At 44.7% G+C, this 18,260-nt stretch overlaps 1 protein-coding gene across 1 annotated transcript in view; it reads right to left on the minus strand.

Moving 5' to 3' along the window:
- The window catches only part of TSPAN11 (tetraspanin 11), a 690,523-nt gene that overhangs the window by 36,807 nt on the left and 635,456 nt on the right, over nt 1–18,260 (minus strand). Inside the window, exon 7 of the mRNA XM_078654138.1 lies at nt 5,147–5,230. Within this exon, the coding sequence (XP_078510264.1) occupies nt 5,150–5,230 (81 nt within the window). The 3' untranslated portion in view covers nt 5,147–5,149. The remainder of the gene's footprint in view (nt 1–5,146; nt 5,231–18,260) is intronic.

Below are 18,260 nucleotides of genomic sequence, written 5' to 3' on the forward strand. Positions count from 1 at the left end.
TTATAATGCTTAATCACTAACATTCACAGGCTGTCCAATTTGGAGAAGATCTATTTATCTTTAGCATGTCATTAATGTGTAATTAAATTCACCAGTTCTGCTCGATACAGTATGATTGAAACAAGATTTGCAACCTATATATGGAGACTAGCTATCTTAACACTAAGAGCACAGAAATTAAGATTTTCTATAATACTCAAACCTGGGTGTGCCTAAAATTGATTTTGTATGCCACAAAAACCTTTTGTTTGTTACCATGCCACAAATCAAAGGTCAAGGCATTCATATAGCGCGCGACACAAAAGTTGATCTGCTCAAGGCTGGTCTGCAGGGAAGGAAATCTGAAATTGAAATTAAGAAAACTGGTTCTGAGCACAGTGATGCGAGCAGCATATTCCAAAGCCGGCATCCATATGAGCCACGGCACCGAATCCGATAATGGAAAATTTAAATGAGGAAAACAAAAATAAAATTAGCAAGTCTAAAAAACACGAATGTGCCCTCCCACAAGAAGAGGGATTCGACTGTTAATCGCTGGGGCCCTCATTTCGAGTGCTCCATACTGTTGTGATTATTTAATTTTCACAATTTCGAAATCGCACATTTCTGAGTTTGTCCATCAGGAACCCTTTGTGTAAATACAATTCTTGCTATCACTTACATTTGTTCACAGTGTAGCCATGCTTCCTTTATCAGTTATCTACTTGTAAGGCACTCTCACATATTGTTGGGGCTCATTCATTCTAAAACATACAATATAAACACAATTATTTAACTAATTAAATTATACATAAAACCCAGTATGAGGAGGCTACCTTGTATCCGAGGGGAACCCCGGCACAGCTTGACTTCACTATTAATTGTTTTAGCAAACAGAAAATATTTTCAACCATACAGTTCTTTTCCTACCACAAAACATGCTGAAGCCCACAAAAACTAACAAGAACCCCAAACATGCAAGTTGATACACCCCAGAACTCAGGACCACGAAGCGCAACTGCCACATACTGGAGAATCGATGACCCGCCACCAAGAACGCTGCCGACAGAGCATCTCACAAAACATCCCTCATCACCTACCACCGGCACATCAAAGAAGCCAAGAAAGCAGCAATACCACCTGCATCGACTCCGCTGTCAACCACACAAAAGAACTCTTCAAATTAGTCAAAGAATTCTCCAACCAGACAGCTCTAGAGAACAGCATCCACCCCTCCCAAGAACTCTGTGACACTCTCTCAGACTGCTTACACAGTAGGATCACCAACATCTACAACAATTTCAACGTCAAAACCTCCACCATCAACCCGACAACCTTAACCAACCGGTGCAAAAGGGGGTGGTGATGGACGGAGCATCTGAACCAATCAAACACTCACACCCAGTCAAAACATCTGGGTTTGATCCATCACCGTTCTTTAGCCCACTCTGCCACCCCAGTTCAGACATGGCTATATGCAAATCAGTCTGACCCTGTGCCTCATGGGAACAGTCCAGCCCGAACTGCCAAGCCATGCCTTCCCTGGACCGGAAACAAGCTTCGAGGACCAGGTTCTGACATTACAGCCGTCTTCAGCCCGGCTTGCTTGAATCCAGTGGCAAAGTGAGCAAGGGACTCACGTCTGAGCATACCCTGCCACACTTATGGCGGCCAAAGCGGTACAAAAGGGGGTGGTGATGGACGGAGCCTCTGAGCCAATCAAACACTCACACCCAGTCAAAAGATCTGGGTTTGATCCATCACCGTTCTTTAGCCCACTCTGCCACCCCAGTTCAGACATGGCTATATGCAAATCAGTCCGACCCTGTGCCTCATGGGAACAGTCCAGCCCGAACTGCCAAGCCATGCCTTCCCTGGACCGGAAACAAGCTTCCGAGGACCGGTTTCTGGCATTACAGCCATTTTCAGCCCGGCTTGCTTGAATCCAGTGGCAAAGTGAGCAAGGGACTCACGTCTGAGCATACCCTGCCACACTTATGGCGGCCAAAGCGGTACAAAAGGGGGTGGTGATGGACGGAGCATCTGAACCAATCAAACACTCACACCAACTCAAAAGATCTGGGTTTGATCCATCACCATTCTTTAGCCCACTCTTCCACCCCAGTGAGCTAAAGAACGGTGATGGATTAAACCCAGATCAGTTGACTTGGGGTGAGTGTTTGTATTGTCAACACTCCGTCCATCATCACCTTTGGTTTTTCTTTGTACGCCCTAAGTTGGCAGGGTATGCTCAGAAGTGAGTCCCTTGCTCACTTTGCCACTGGAGTCAAGCAAACCCGGCTGAAGACGGCTGTAATTCCAGAAACTGGTCCTGGGAAGCTTGATTCCGGTCCAAGGAAGACATGGCTTGGCAGTTCGGGCTGGACTGTTCCCATGAGCCACAGGGTCAGACTGATTTGCATATGGCCATGTCTGAACTGGGGTGGCGGAGTGAGGTAATGAACGGTGATGGATTAAACCCAGATCAGTTGACTGGGGGTGAGTGTTTGTATTGTCAACACTCCGTCCATCATCACCTTTGGTTTAACCTTAACCAACCAGCACACACAAGCCAAACCATCACCACCTGGTCACCACTCTCTGCCCTGACCACCTCAGCCATCATTTCTTCCATCAACTCCGGGGCGCCCACCAACCCCTACCCCCACCACCTCTACAGCGGCACAATGAACCCAATCAGTACATACCTCATCAGCATCCCCAACAGCCCCATCCCCACAGCAACCTTCCTGGACAGGTGGAAACATGCAGATGTCAGACCCCTCCTAAAGAAAGCCTCCGCTGACCCCAACAATCTAAAAAATTATCTTCCAATATCCCTGCTGCCCTACCCAGTCAAAGTTCTCGCAAAGGCCATCAAACGTCAGCTTACCAAATTCCTGGAATAAAACCACCTTCTGGACACCCATCCTAATCGGGATTCCATGACAACCACAGCACTGAGACCATTTTTAGCCCATCGAGGTAATTAAAAAGGTGTATGGTGCAAAAGTTATATCTACAGCGACGTATGTAGCAGGGGTTTGGGGGGATGGTGGCTATTGGCCCCTTACAAAGAATAGAGGATGGTTTTTACAAAAGGTTATTAGCCCTCCCAAGTTATTGTTCAAATTATAACTGCCATATTGAACTTGCATCCCATATCTTACCAATATCGTGAGGTTAGCCCCAGTTTTGTTGTGGCACTCGATTTGGAGGAGAGAGACTCTCAAACTGACACAAAATATTATCAGGGACAGTTTAGCCCTAGACTACGCACATAAGATCGCTTGGCTACAACACGTGAACTCTACATTCAGCTTTTTGGGTTTGAAAGATCTATACGCTAATCCATCCAGCTGTACGACTGTGCCTAAAGCAAGAATCAAACAAATCTTTTTAGAGAAGATTGCAGGAGAGAGAGGTGAGTTTACTCGTCATAAACCTTCAGTAAAGATGTACCTTACCTGTCCCTTCTCCACTCAAATCGATGACTCATACTTAACATTCGTGACAAATCCTCAACACCAGTTTATTCCAGTGAGGTTCCGTTTGAATCTCAAGGAAAGCCAAGAAAGCCAAGAAAGCGGAGATAAAAGTATCTCCCTATTACCTAGCTGTCGCTAACACTAGCTAGCGACAGCTAGTAGGAGATAGCGACCATCTTGAGCCCTGCTTTGTATGTCAGTGAAATTTATCACTAATGACATGCAAAGTGGGCGTGCCAAGATGTTAGCGACTGGAAACAATCGCTAACATCGCTATCTCCTATTACCAACTTTTGGAGATATTCGCGCTAAGCGTGATTATCTCCAAAAGCTAACACCTGCCCCTGAGCAGTTCTTAGCCATGTTATCCAATGGTAGGTGGATAACATGGCTAAGAGCATTAGCTCGGTAATGCATGAATATCGCTGACTTTTCAGCAATATTCATGCATTTCGGCCGATTTTTATCGCGTAGGAGATAAACCTTGATAATAGCAAGGTTCCTAAGCGATAAAAATCGCAGCAGCTCGGCGATAAAAATATTGCCGCTAAGCCAACATAGCGATAATTATTGCTAGTTGTTGGTAATATGCCCCCTCATTCCTATGATGTTGGGCTTTCCAAAGAATATATGTTCACTAAATGATTTGCCAGCTTGTCTCTGTGATGAAAGGTCAGCCCAGTCAAACCTGCACTTATTGTTTTGTTGCCGCTTCTGCGACCTACAAAGGAAAATATTTATTCTCCCTCTTCTGCATACATATCATCAGGGCCGGACTGGCCATAGTGGGCACCGGGCAACCCCCTGTTGCGCCGCGCGGGTGGGGGGCGGTTTTGGGTCCCTGGGGGCCGTTTTTGTTACAGGGCCGTTTTTGCAGCGTACCAAAATCGGGCGAAAACCGGCCCCGACAAAGAGCTCGACGGCACCTCCAACCCCCCCCATGTAATGCCACAGCTTAATTTCTCTGGTCCTCTCTGAACAACAGAAGGGCCATGAAAGACAGGGAGAGCGAAGGACAAACGTGAGGCGACTATTGATTAATTTTGATGGCACAATGCACTTTACAATTATTTCCAATGATCACCTTTTTAAATTTAGGATTTTAAATATGGATTTTAATCTTCTTTTTATGATGCATAACACATTATTTTATATGTATAACGTTTACTGATGTTGTTTTAGCTTGAGTACTGTATATGCATTGGACACACTGTGAAATAAAGAAATTTGACTGACCGATAGGATTATGATATTTTTAATAAAGTACAAGTACCATTTCAGCAACAGGCGCCTTTACCTTAATGTGCACAATCTCGTTGACTCACTAAGTATACCAGTGACTTTTATTGTGATCAGGAATGTTCAAAATGCCATCACTAGAACGATTGCATGAGGTAGAAGTCTATAATACAAAATTAAAATCGGTCCAAAAATGAAAATAACATGCAGAATTTTTGAGATATGTGCAACGATGAAGGCAGTAGCACATTAATAAGCACAAAATAGGTAGCACGAGCATGCTTTGTTATCAGTAATAACTGTCCAGACATTGCCCATGTGCCATGCAGTGTTTCACCAAATACAACTGAACGGTACCCAGGCCATTCAAGCACTAAGCAGTGCTCAGCTGAACATGCTCTTCACGCGGGGCACACGTAGGAAAGAGAAAGGGATCTAACCTATCACATCGCCGAATAGGAATCCTCTTCTTCTTCCTTGTAGAGAACACAGAGAAAACAGGCAGTGAGGCCTGCACCAACGAGCTATTGTGGAATGAATAAAGAGAAAAGCAAAATTGATTAAACATTGTAATGTTTATGTTTTTATCAAAATACATGTGCATCTTAATAAATTATACATGTGTGGGTGAGTGTGGTGAAGTTAACATATGAAAAACAGTCTGATCAGCATAGCGTTCTCAGTGGGTGGTGAAAAGATGTACAAAGACGAGTTATATGACTGGTACCAAATTATTGCTAATCAATGATGCTGCTGCCAGTGTCAGCATTACAGCTGATATTGCTGCTTGGGGACAGTTGAAATTAATTCTACTTACAGTCTCACTGGTTCAGTATACTAAGCAGGGGGGTATAATATTTCTCCTGAACCCCAGCAAGCGAAAAAAAACTAACTTCTTCTCTGATGGATCAGATGTGGGGTGCATTATCCCCTGTTAGGCGGGAATATCCCCCGTTTCATAAATAGACATGTACCTCTACACCGATTGCCCAACTGCATATGAAGCTGGTAGTCTGTGACGATGGTCCTGGCATCACACTAGCCCTGTCTGTCCTTGACACTTTAAGTTTCAATCCATGTCCTGCGATCTGTAGGAGTGCACCAAGTGTGCGCGCTTAGGGGCCTTTGGGCCCTCTGTACATGCTGTCTGTGTATAACCGAGAGGTGGTGGCAGTGTACGAATTTGTAGTCTGACCAGATCACTTTCTCTGTGTCAGTAACAGCATGTTTCTCTGACCGCAGTGTGTAAAGTTCTGCTGTTATGGAAAACACAATCCCTAGCTCTGGCCTCCTGTGTAAATGTTGTGTGCTGTTTGTGCAGTGCATGCGTAGCACGTCCAGCCGTACTCTGTGTGTTGTGTGAGTCTGAGTTATGAAGTCAGATGGATACATTTTTGATTCCCCTTGTTGAGAATGGTAGAAGATGGAGGATGGGGACAGCTTCCTATAGATCTTCACAAGCAACAACCACAATTGTTGTCAGGGTGAACAATACATTCACTAAATTAACCTGGGATTAACCCTTTGGTAGCTTGGCACAAAAGCAGTCAGGCTTAACTTAGAGGCACTGTGTTAAGTATTTTAAATAGTAAATACTTGTATAGCGCACTACTCACCCGCAAGGGTCTCAAGGCGCTTGTACGAATACCGCTGTGGAACCCATCCTGGCTTTCCCTGTGAGGTGTCCACTCCTGGGCACCCCCAAGGTGGAGGCCAGGCATCCTTAGCGTTGTGGGGGCCGTTGTGGAGATTAAGCAAGCTATTGCCCAGAGTTGGACTCCATGATTGGAATAGGCACCGAGGCAAGAATTATCAGGTCCGTGGAATTTTTTTTTTAGCCCAAGACCCGCCAAGGCCAGGAATGGAACCCTGGTTCCGGGCTAGACCTCTGCATCAGGGTCTGCCGCTCTAACCATTGAGCCACACTTCTCCACAGCACACAGACACAAAACAAGTGAAAACATGACACAAGAGATGTCCTACACCAATTTAGAAAAATAGAGTAAATGTTAATAAATAAAATTTGACCGAAAAGACAAAAACACAGTCAGAAGAACCGGAGATATGCAATTTTAAAGGCTTAAGTGAAAATAGCGCCAAGAAGCAGGAAGCGCTTCCAGTGGGTATCTGGTCATGCTAGACTGGGACAAAGTCACACGTTCAAGCCGACCACAATGGAATGCAGGCAAGATACAAGGACCATGTTAGTTCCACTGAAAAAGCTACCTTCTCAAAGTCCGACACAAATTTCAAAACTTCAGGATTTCAAAAAACAGAGCTCAAGAGATGGCGACGAAGGGTCCAGGACCTGTTGGGGCACCTCTTTGGGATCAGGAATTCATTCCAGCAGAGGTCAGCAGTGCTCATGCAGGTCTAGTTGCAGGTGCAGGTAGGTCCAGTTACAGGTTCAGGCAGAGCCAGGTGCAACAGGTCATATGGACAGGTTCAGGGAGACCTCTGGAGCTTGTTGCTCCCCTGTAGCTCAGACCAGGAGTCACTTTGGATTCCTGGGTTCCAAGAACTTGTCCTCTCACCTTTAAGCAGCAAGGCAGACCTAAAGCAGAAGGCCGGTCCATTGAAGAACATGGCAGACCTCAAGCATCAAGAAGATTGGGTCTCAGGGTCCAATATTTAAACCTGGTGCCAGCTTTGAAATGGGAGAAGCTTCTAGAGTTGTCCCCCCACAGATGGTTCTGCAATTTATTTCCTCTCAGCGCTGATCTCAGGATGCCTTGGGTGACAAAAGGCTAGTCTGAAGTACTTTGTTTGTGTGCTGAGGCAGTTCTCTAAAAATGTAAGTGTGGTAGGTGACAACCCTACCTCAACCCATCAGGACAGGATGGTCCATCCTACAAACACCAGTCCTCCTTGGTGATACTGTGTGCATGGAATACACAAAGGCCAACTGCCAACTGCACCTAGTCATGTGACCCAGGACACAGGCTGCAGACACCAGATGGTTAGGACAAGAAACTACCAACTTTCTCAAGCTGCCATTTTCAGAACTACGATTTAAAATCCTACTTTACCATTAAATGGGGTTTTAAATTACAACTCACTGGAGATCAACAAAAATGATTACTTATTAAGTGTAATAAGGTAATCCAATGTTATCAGATGGGAGAGGTAGGCCTTGCAGTAGTGAAAAACAATTTAAGAGTTTTACACTACCAGGAAATGTAAAACTTAAAATTACATCTCCAAATTTTTAGATAAACTGCACCATGCCCAATGATTTGTTTAGGGCCTACTCTAGGGGTGACTTATAGGTATGAAAAAGTAAAGATTAGGTATGGCAAAAGGTATAGTTCACCAGGTCAAAATGGCAATTTAAAACTGAAGAGCAGTGGGGAGAGGATGTGGCATAAGGGCTAAAGATGCCAATTTTGGATTTGGTGAACCAGGTTTGAGTTTCAGTGTTGGCTCAACATTCTGTGATTCTAGGAAAATCACTTAATCTCCTTGTTCCTAAAACTGAATGTGTCCTTGTGTAATGTAACTGGTGCTCATGTAAAGTGGTCCAATACCTTTAGGTCAAGTTTGCGCTATATAAAACTGCAAAAAAATAAATAAACTGCACACAGGCTGCAATGGCAAACTTGACACATGTTAAACAAACACTGACAATGACAAAAAGTCTGGCTCGAAAGAGATGTTGTACAAGTAGATAGCATGGGAATGGGTATGTATTTGTGTGGAAGCAAAGAACTATAGTATAATCTAGGTTTGGTTAAAAAGGTTAGGTCGCAGTTGCACTGGCAAACCAGACCTAAAACTCCATGTTGGTTACTGACTGCCCTCCTCCCATCTGTGCTGCTGCCACAGGAAAACACCATAAAATATCTAGTTTTCTAAGGCACTTTTATAGCTTTACAATGCCATGTGTGCGCCCCTGAAAGTTTAATCTCAGGCAGCTGGAAAGATAAACAAAATGAAAACAGCTCTGTGGCGGTGAAGCACTTTTTGTGGTAGCATACAACTTTCACCCAATCAAAACATGAACTCCTGGCTGCAACTTGTAGGTGGAGCCACAGCCTCTCTCCTTGTGGTTGTCACAGAATTGCCGGGCGACAGCTGCACTATCAAGCCAACCCATAAAAGGGGCCCCTTTATTGGGTGCCAAACGAGGGCTGCAGGCCCTTTATTAGCATTTAATTTACTGACACAAGGTACATGCAGTACCATTTACTAGGGACTTATATGTAAATTGAACGTGCCAAGTGGGTGTAAGCCAACTTTACCATGTTTAGGGGAGAGAGCACAAGCACTTTAGCGCTGGTTAGCAGTGGTAAAGTGCACAGAGTCCTAAAAGCCAACTAAAACAGGTTCAGAAAATATGAGTGGTAAAGGCAAAAAGTTTTGGGGTGACACTACAGAGAGGGCCAAGCCCAACACACACTCATATACACAGTCTCAATCACTTACAGTCACTCACACCTATCCTCCCTCACACTTACTCTTTCCAGCAGGACCGGGGAGTAAGACAGTACATATGAAGTGCCCTTCCCTTCGACCTCCAGGCACTGCTGGAATCCTACGACATTGCGGGTTATTGTTATGCAGCCTGAACTTTCCCAACCTGCAGGCCCTGTGCAGTCCAGAAACCTTAGCACTCTAGCACCCCGCGCGGGGCAGCTCCAGGGTGTCCGCCCCCTGCCAGTGGGACTCAATCTCCATGATGTGCACCGTGCCCCGCCGTCCAGGATATCGAAGAGGGTCTACAGGAAGGCGCGAGGCGGCCCGTCTGTGCCCTCCTGCGGCACCAGGGGCACCGGCCGGCGGGGGTCCGAGCTCAGAGCAGCAGCCATGGAGCCCCGGGCCAGGGGACTTGCCCCCTTCCGACCCCAGAGACGCCGCCTGCGTCTGGAGAGGGAGAGGAGGCGCTGCTACATGATACTCCAAGGAAGATGCACAGCCTTCCACCCGGGGCAACTTTCTTCCCACATGAAACTCTGTTGATCGCTCTGGTGAGAGGCCCCCTCCTCCTTCCCTTTATACTTTGTTTTTGACTTTGCTGCCTTCCGTTCTGTGAACAGCTGCCTTGGCGTCTGAGGTCTTCCTTCCCTGACCCCTGGTCTCCAGATCGAACTCCTCAGCCCCAGCTCCTCATGGACGATGAGGCTGTGACTTTGCTGCGGACTGCCTTTCTCCCCCCGGACTTGCTGGCTATGTCAGCCCTCTTCCTGGACTTTCAGACTTGGACCTTTGCACTCCCCGGCATTTTCTTTTTATGACTCGCTTCTTCTGCTACCTCACTCCTCTGCCATTTTATCGTTCTCTGACCTCCCCTCTCTGTCCTAGCGACCTTTCTATTGTCTCTCCTGTTGCATCTGAGACACTCCTCGCTGTCCTACTCGTTACCATCTGCTTCCCTCTCTCGTTTCTCTCACTTTCCTGACCTTCTCTGTCCCTCCCCTGGTGCTGTGACTGCATCCCCCCCTCCGACTGCATCCCCCCTCCACCCCCACTTAATGGAACTCTGCTTTTCTGTATATAGATAACTCTAATCACTAGTATATGCCAGTTTAATGGAACTCTACCTGAGGAAACCTACTATGTATGTATATATATATGTATATAGGGATAACTCTAATCACTAGTATAGGCAGCAAACCTTTGTACCATCTACCATTCCTATGAGACTTTTACAGTATATCCAGTCATATCCCATCCCTATGTATATAGAGATAACTCTAATCACGAGTATATGCAGTAGACCGTTGTGCTCTTTACCATTCCTATGTGACTCTTAGAGTATATCCATGTGTATCCCTTCCCTATGTATATAGAGATAACTCTAATCACTAGTATATGCAGTAGACCTTTGTACTATCTACCATTCCTATGTGACTCTTAGAGTATATCCAGTCATATCCCTTCCCTATGTATATAGAGATAACTCTAATCACTAGTATATGCAGTAGACCGCTGTGCTCTCTACCATTCCTATGTTACTCTTAGAGTATATCCATGTGCATCCCTTCCCTATGTATATAGAGATAACTCTAATCACTAGTACATGCAGTAGACCTTTGTACTATCTACCATTCCTATGTGACCCTTAGAGTATATCCAGTCATATCCCTTCCCTATGTATAGAGAGATAACTCTAATCACTAGTATATGCAGTAGACCTCTGTACTCTCTACCATTCTTATGTGACTCTTAGAGTATATCCAGTCATATCCCTTCCCTATGTATATAGAGATAACTCTAATTACTAGTATATGCAGTAGTCTGCTGTGCTCTCTACCATTCCTATGTGACTCTTAGAGTATATCCATGTGTATCCCTTCCCTATGTATATAGAGATAACTCTAATCACTAGTTTATGCAGTAGACCTTTGTGCTCTCTACCATTCCTATGTGACTCTTAGAGTATATCCATGTGTATCCCTTCCCTATGTATATAGAGATAACTCTAATCACTAGTGTATGCAGTAGACCTTTGTACTATCTACCATTCATATGTGACTCATAGAGTATATCCATTTGTCTCTCCTCCTTGTGTGACTTTACATCTTGTACATTTGCAATTTTTTTCTGTTTGTATCCTTTATGTAACGCATGTAATCCTAAATCCTTATGTTTTTCAACTGGTTCTTATGTAAAGCACTCTGACACCTTCGGGTAAAGTTTGCGCTATATAAAATCGCATAAATAAAGAGTTCTCTTCTTCTTTTAACTATCTTTTCTTCTTTCACACCAGAAGCTATTCCGGGTGATGTCAGCCCACATAAGGGTATCAAGGACAATGGGGTGCCTCCCTCCGCGTGGCCGGTGTAATGGCCTATTTGATGTAATTTGGGTGACTGAGGTGTCCCCCATCTATTCCTGGTTGGAGTCTTTAACGAGTCTTTAAAGAGGATTGCATACAACAAGCAGACACCACAGCTTCTGAAACAACAAACAATTATAAAAATGGCGGAATCCAAGCTGGAATACTGCAGCACTGTAAAATGTTTTATAGACAGCTGGATTACTGCTGGAATGCTTTCCATGTGCTCAGACGGGAAAAACTGCATAGCTTTGGGGCATCTCTGTCATTTCAAGTTCCTATTAAAATGTGAATATCACGTACCCTTGCTACAGAAAAAATGTATGTCAGTATGTAGATTTTCTATTTCTCCTTAACAGGGTTGAGGTAATATGTTCTAAATTATTAATTCTAAAAACGACTTATATGTTTATGGACAAAAATACGCGTCCATTCTGTCCATTAAGTTTGTGTTTTTTATTGAGCTTCTGTGTTAAGCAGCATTATAAGGATGCATTTGCCCTTAATTACAGTATCACACTTGCATGAAGCGAACGTGTGAGTTTCATTCAACGCACATTGTGCCTTAATCAACTCAACCCCACACCTCCCAATCTACTATTCATGAAGTGCAGAAGCGGTCCACTATGCTTCCCACTTCCCTGTTAAGAAGCAGTGTTTATTTATTATGCCAGATAATCAAAAATTCTGCACGCAAGATAATATGAGGCATCCCTTAACGAAAAGATATGGGAAACAGATATTCAGTAGTACTTTCTGACTTAATACAATTAACATATTCAAGCAAGAAAAATAAGTCAATTGAGGTTTAGGTGAAGGGGTTCTTTAAAAGGAAATTCCAAACATTGAATGTATGTACTACTTTTCTTTGTTCCAATGCTTTCCGTGTGTAAAATTCAAATCACTGCAGCCAAACTAGCTGGGTATTTAAAAGGGTTATGTTGAGGCATGAAGAGGAATATCCCTCAATACATTTTCTAAAAAATATGATGTCCATTGTCACCGATTATTGTCACGGAATAACATTTAGCATGTTAAATATTTTGACGTTGTTCAATTTCTAATTTTAAAGGCTTGTGCACAGTGTACTGACAATTGGTTGAGGAGGCCTTAGTCCTACTTCTGGGAAGAGCTTTGTGCACACCTGGAGCCCCACCATGACCCCCTGGGGCTGCCCACCAGTCAGCCTGCACCTCTGCTAATTAAGATCTTCATTAAGAAAACTTATTTCATTAAGAAATCTCATTTACCAGTAGATGTAGTTGCGAGATTACATTCTGTATGAAGAGCTGAGCCCATGTTGTGGTGGGAATGCTGTTCAAAGACTCAATGTCGTGTCGTGATTTTTTAAATGGTTGTCAGGGTTGAAAACATATATTTAATTTGCTCTCCTCAAGTGTCAAAATAATTGGCACATTGATGTCAGAGTTAATAGTTTCTTCGAATCTTTCTCTCCACATAGGTATTGCATTTATCTGCTTCTATGTTGCCTTCTTCTAGTGTTTTTGGGAAAATATTTATCATGTCCCACAGGTAAACCTCATTGTACTTGAGCCAGGATTGTGTATGTTATCCACAGGGACAGTAAACCACTCTGCAAGAGTCAGACTAATGCCGCACCTGGCCCCCTAAATTTTTTATTTATTTATTTCTGTGTTTTATAGAGCGCAAACTTGACCCGATAGAGTATCAGAGCGCTTTACAGGAAAAGATAGCATTGCACAGACAGGCTTAGCAGCAACATGTAAAGGATCGAGTAGGAGGGGGGACAGGATACATACGAGAGAGAGGGCACGCATTTACAGATTACATTCACAGTTGCTCAAGGCGAGACAATATATTTACAGGTTACATTTACAATTACTCGAGATAAGTTGCCAGAGTTCTTGGCGGGGTGATCAGGTAATCCAAAGGGAGGTGGTAGGCAGCTGAAGATCAGGGCCATAGTGGTGGATGAGGCTAAGGTTAAACAAGAAATTTACCCATCAGGAAGGTTTTGGCATCCTTTTTGAAGCGAGCCAGAGAAGGGATTCTTCTGAGGACAGGTGGGAGAGAGTTCCATATTCTTGGAGCAGCCTAGGAGAGGGCCCGATTGTAAGTTTTTTTCCTCAGAAAGCATGCAGGTTGGAGCACAAGGTCTCTGGGCGACCGGGAGTTTCTGATTCCTCCGGAAATCACACATTTCTGTGCAAGGCATGCAGGAGAGTTAGCATATAAAACCTTGTGCATGATGCATGCTAGTTTGAGCTGTATTCTTGCTTCATGGGGAAGCCAGTTCAGAGCTCTGAGGTGTGGGGAAATATGGTTGAATTTCCTTGTGCCAGTAAGTAGTCTGGCTGCCGCATTGAGGCAGGCTTTTAAAGGTGCAAAGGAGATCTTTGGTGAACCCGAGAAGATAGAACAGCCGTATTCTAGTCTAGAGATGACAAGTGCTTGGACTTCCATTTTTAGGTCGGGGGCATCGAGGAAGGGTTTCAATTTCCTAAGGTAGTTCAGGTGGAATTTGGCTGATTTGGCCATCGAATTGATGTGGTCCGGCATGTTCAGGTTGCCGTCAAGGGTGATTCCCAGGGATATGACAGAATCTTTGATTGTCGGTGGGCAATTTAAGGCTGTGATAGCTTCAATCCATGATTGAATCTCAGGGTTGGTGTTGGGATGGGAGATAAGGAGAAATATTGTTTTCTTTGCGTTGAGTTTGAGTTGATCGGATGTGAGCCATTGAACAGTGAGTTTCAAAGCTTCATTCAGGGAGAAAATCTCTTCGAGAGATGAGGTATATCTGAGTGTCATCAGCGTACATATGGTAGGAAATGTAAGCAGTGCGTAGTACTTCGTTGAGCGGTTCTAGGTAAAGGTTGAAGAGGGTGGGGGATAGGGTTGATCCTTGAGGGACTCCAACCTCATGGCTGGTGCCGATAGGTTGCCATTGATTAGCAATCTCTGTGATCGGTTTTGGAGGAAGGACCTGAACCTCTCAAGAACTGTGCCCTCCAATCCCATCCTGAGTTTGAGGCGTTCAAGTAGTTTTTCATGGTTGACCGTGTCGAAGGCAGAGGATAGGTCCAGGATGATATATAAATAGATACTAAATGAGATATCTACTTTTTCTCACAAGAGGCATACTGTACCATTATTTAAATGAGTTAGACCCCATAGTCCATACATTTTCTCCACTCTCTCAAACCTGTACCATGTAAGTCAAGACATTTCATTACGAAGTCCAAGAAAATTGCTTCACATTAGCCAAATATAAATCTTAGTTTTCTCTAGGAAATATATTGCCGTAGCCCAGGGCCATTGAATTGTCAGACAAGGCACGGAATTGAATAGTCCTTGCACCTTGTAAGTAGTTTCTAGAAGCCAAGTAATGGTTCAAGCACGAAAAGAAATGTCAATATTAAATCCAAGAAGTTTCCAGAGAAGTAATAACATTTTCACCACAAAAGCTATGAAATGTTCAAAACTTAGCTATGCTATTTCCTCCACAAAGACAAAAAGAGGGACAAAATGCCCTGAACGTCCCAGTCCACTGAAGGATGACATTTTTTTTAATTGTCAACTTTCTTGGAGGCTGCAGTTCTTCCGCCCATTCACTCATCATGTTCCCAAACTCCAAGAACTGATTCTAGGGTAGGAGAGTACAGATAACGGTAATTGGGCTCTAGCAGATCTTCTAGAGCCTACTGGTTTGATGGTTCTTCAGGAAAGATGCCCTTCTTTGTTCTTTGTGTACCTCGGACTGCAGAAGTCCAACTGCTCTAACCCTTGTGAACCACCTCTAATTTGGGGTACAAGAGAAAAGGTATTAGAAATGAGGGTCTCTAGTTGGCAGAGGTTTGCACCCTGTCCAAGTAGTGAGCCTTACTTCTAGTCCGGATAAGGGAGTCTAGATGACCCCGGCTCATCCGCTTGGTAGCTTGGAATGAGCAGGCAGGCTTATCTCAGAGGCAATGTGTAAAGTATTTGTCACACACAGTAACACAGTGAAACCACTACAAATGGACACCACACCAGTTTAGAAAAATAAAGTAACTCCATCTAAACTAAACAAGACCAAAACAACAACAATCCAACATACACAACTCAAAATATGACTTTTAAAAGGTTAAATTCTGTCCATAGAAATCTATGGATGCATGTTTTGTACACAAAGTACCTCAAATGCGTCAAAATCAACGAGGCAAAACAGCAGCTGAGGAGGGAAGTCAAAAAACACAGTGATGAGTTAGTTTCTGAGTCCTTGGGGAGGTGACGCAACAGTTCTGCTGCACGCAGGAGAAGTGATGCGTCGAATCTGGACTGTAGGGGGAAGTGATGTGTCAATTTTGTAGGCGATTCTGGTCTGCGGGTGTTGCGTCGGAAAAATTTGCCTCACAAGTGCGATGTGTAAGAAAATCCAGGCGTTACAGGCACTGCATGGATTTCCATAGCCACTGACTGGTGGTGCGTCGATTCTTTTAGCCTCACCGGGGTGAATCAGTTGGAGTCAGTGTGTGGAGTTTTCTTGGGCCGCAGGCAGGTGCTGTGTTGATTTCTTCGGTCTCACAGGTTGTGCATTTCACCCACACAGTGGTGCTGCATCGGAAAATTCAGACGCAAGAGCAAAGAATCGATTTTGTAGATTTCTTCAGTTCTTCGCAGCTTTCTGTAGCAGGATCAACCCCGAGTGGCCCAGAACTGGAGTAGTGTAGTTCAAAAAGGCTGTAGGTGAAGTCTTTGTGTCTCTGAGACTTCAGAACACAAGCCCTTGGAGACTCTTCTCAAACAGGTTTCACAGCAAAGTCCAGTCTTTGTCCTCTCCTTGGCAGATACAGTATCTGCAGGCCTACCCAGCAAAGCAACACATAGCAAAGATGCAGTGTCCTCCTCACAGCTCTTCAGCTCTTCTCCCACCCAACTCCCCCCCTTTTTTTTCTCCTCTTCTCCAAACATCACTAAGCCACTAAGAGGGATTCTAGTCTCTAACTCCTCCCAGTCCCACCCCTCTAACGACCCATAGATGGGGGTGAATCCTGGGGGGCAATCCACCTAACTAACAGAGGCAAAATGATACCGGCCAATTTAACTCCCTCCCCATCTCTGCACTGAACTACCTGAAACCCCATTGCCCTAACTCTTTCTCCATCATCTGCCCCCCCCCCCAAGCTCTCCCTCACAGCGAAAAGAAATTTCAAACACAGACTGATAAGACAACACCCGGAAACACTATTCTCGGACATATACCACTGCTCCTCCAAAGGCCAGCGGAAAATAGACCTCATTTTCCACACCTAGAGCCCGGCAAAATACAACACCATTCTTAGTACCCACCTTCACATATCTAAAACAACTAGCACTCCTCTAAGCTGCAAACTGACGTTCTCAATCTGAAACCGCCCTATGCGCAGTGGCAACACCTTTGCGACCATATACAGCAACGGCACAGTCCTGTTCCAAGCCAACGATGACAACCTTGAATCATTTGACCCCCTTTTCCCCACTCTATGCAACGCCTTCACTCACATTCGCTATGCCCACTCGAACAACTCCCTATCCCCAACCCTCTGACCCCCTGGAGAATTCTCAAAACAATCCCAAGAGACACTCCATCACCAACAACTCTAACGTATCCCCCTCCGAAGACACCCCTTCTCCCTCCCCCACCTCCCCTGAGTACATCTCTGCCGAGACTCTCCAAACCCTTGCCTACCCCAACCTCTCCCCCCTCCACGATATTATTCACATCTAACAACGAGGGAAACCGGCCTTCAGTCAATAACCCCTAGCTCTCTCCCTTCACCGGCACACAAGAAGCTGCCACATGATTCAAGACGTGATTCTTCACAGTACATGCCGACGGTTATAGGCAACATTAACACTGTGAGCCATACTCCCAATGATAAGCTCTCTCCATCCCTGGACATCCTGAACCTAAACTCCCTTACTACTCCGTATATGAATATGACGCAGAGACTTGCTCTGATGGAAAGCTAGCTAGAGATCGTAATACAAGGCATAAAAAAAAATCGCCCACTCTCGACACCCACACCTACCAACGCGAAACAAACAAATCCTCCCAAGGCCCAAGGCCCAAGGGCACAGCTGGAACACAACCTCCTTCATGAATCAGCTCCAGAGACCGCAATGTCTGTGAGAGAGGCAATCGCTCTTGCCAACTCCTATGACACAACTCCAGCTGTCAACCCCAGCTCCAGGATCCAGGTTATCACGGGATTTGGAAGAGATCGCAGTGCACCTAGATCGTTGAGGCCGCCAGCCTCCCTCACTAATATCCCCATGGCTCACCTGACGAAGAAAATCAACAACAAGGGAATGACCAACTGCATGCTGATAAACTGCATATCTGCTATCAAACATGCAACAGAACTGGCAGAATCCATCCTCACCCATGACATAGACATCACGTTCATCACAGAAACTTGGATGAATGAGTCCTCCTCCCCTATCATCGATATGCTCGTGCCCCCGGGGTTCTCAATCATCAATAAAGACAGAAAACATCACAGAGGCGGAGGTATTGTAATCATCCACAAGAGGAACATCTCTGTAACGGAAACAGACTCATTCAAATATAACACATTTGAATATCTAACCTCCACCATCAAGACGACGGACAACAAAATGCTATACTGCCTTCTCCTTTATCACCCGCCAGGCAACAACCCCTCATTTGGAGGACACTTTTCCGACTTGATAACACACTGCTCACTCCTGGACTCTAACAACATAATTCTAGGCGACCTCAACCTACAATGGAATGATGAAAATAACTC

Source organism: Lissotriton helveticus, chromosome 1_1, assembly GCF_964261635.1.
Source record: "Lissotriton helveticus chromosome 1_1, aLisHel1.1, whole genome shotgun sequence".
Lineage (NCBI taxonomy): Eukaryota > Metazoa > Chordata > Amphibia > Caudata > Salamandridae > Lissotriton > Lissotriton helveticus.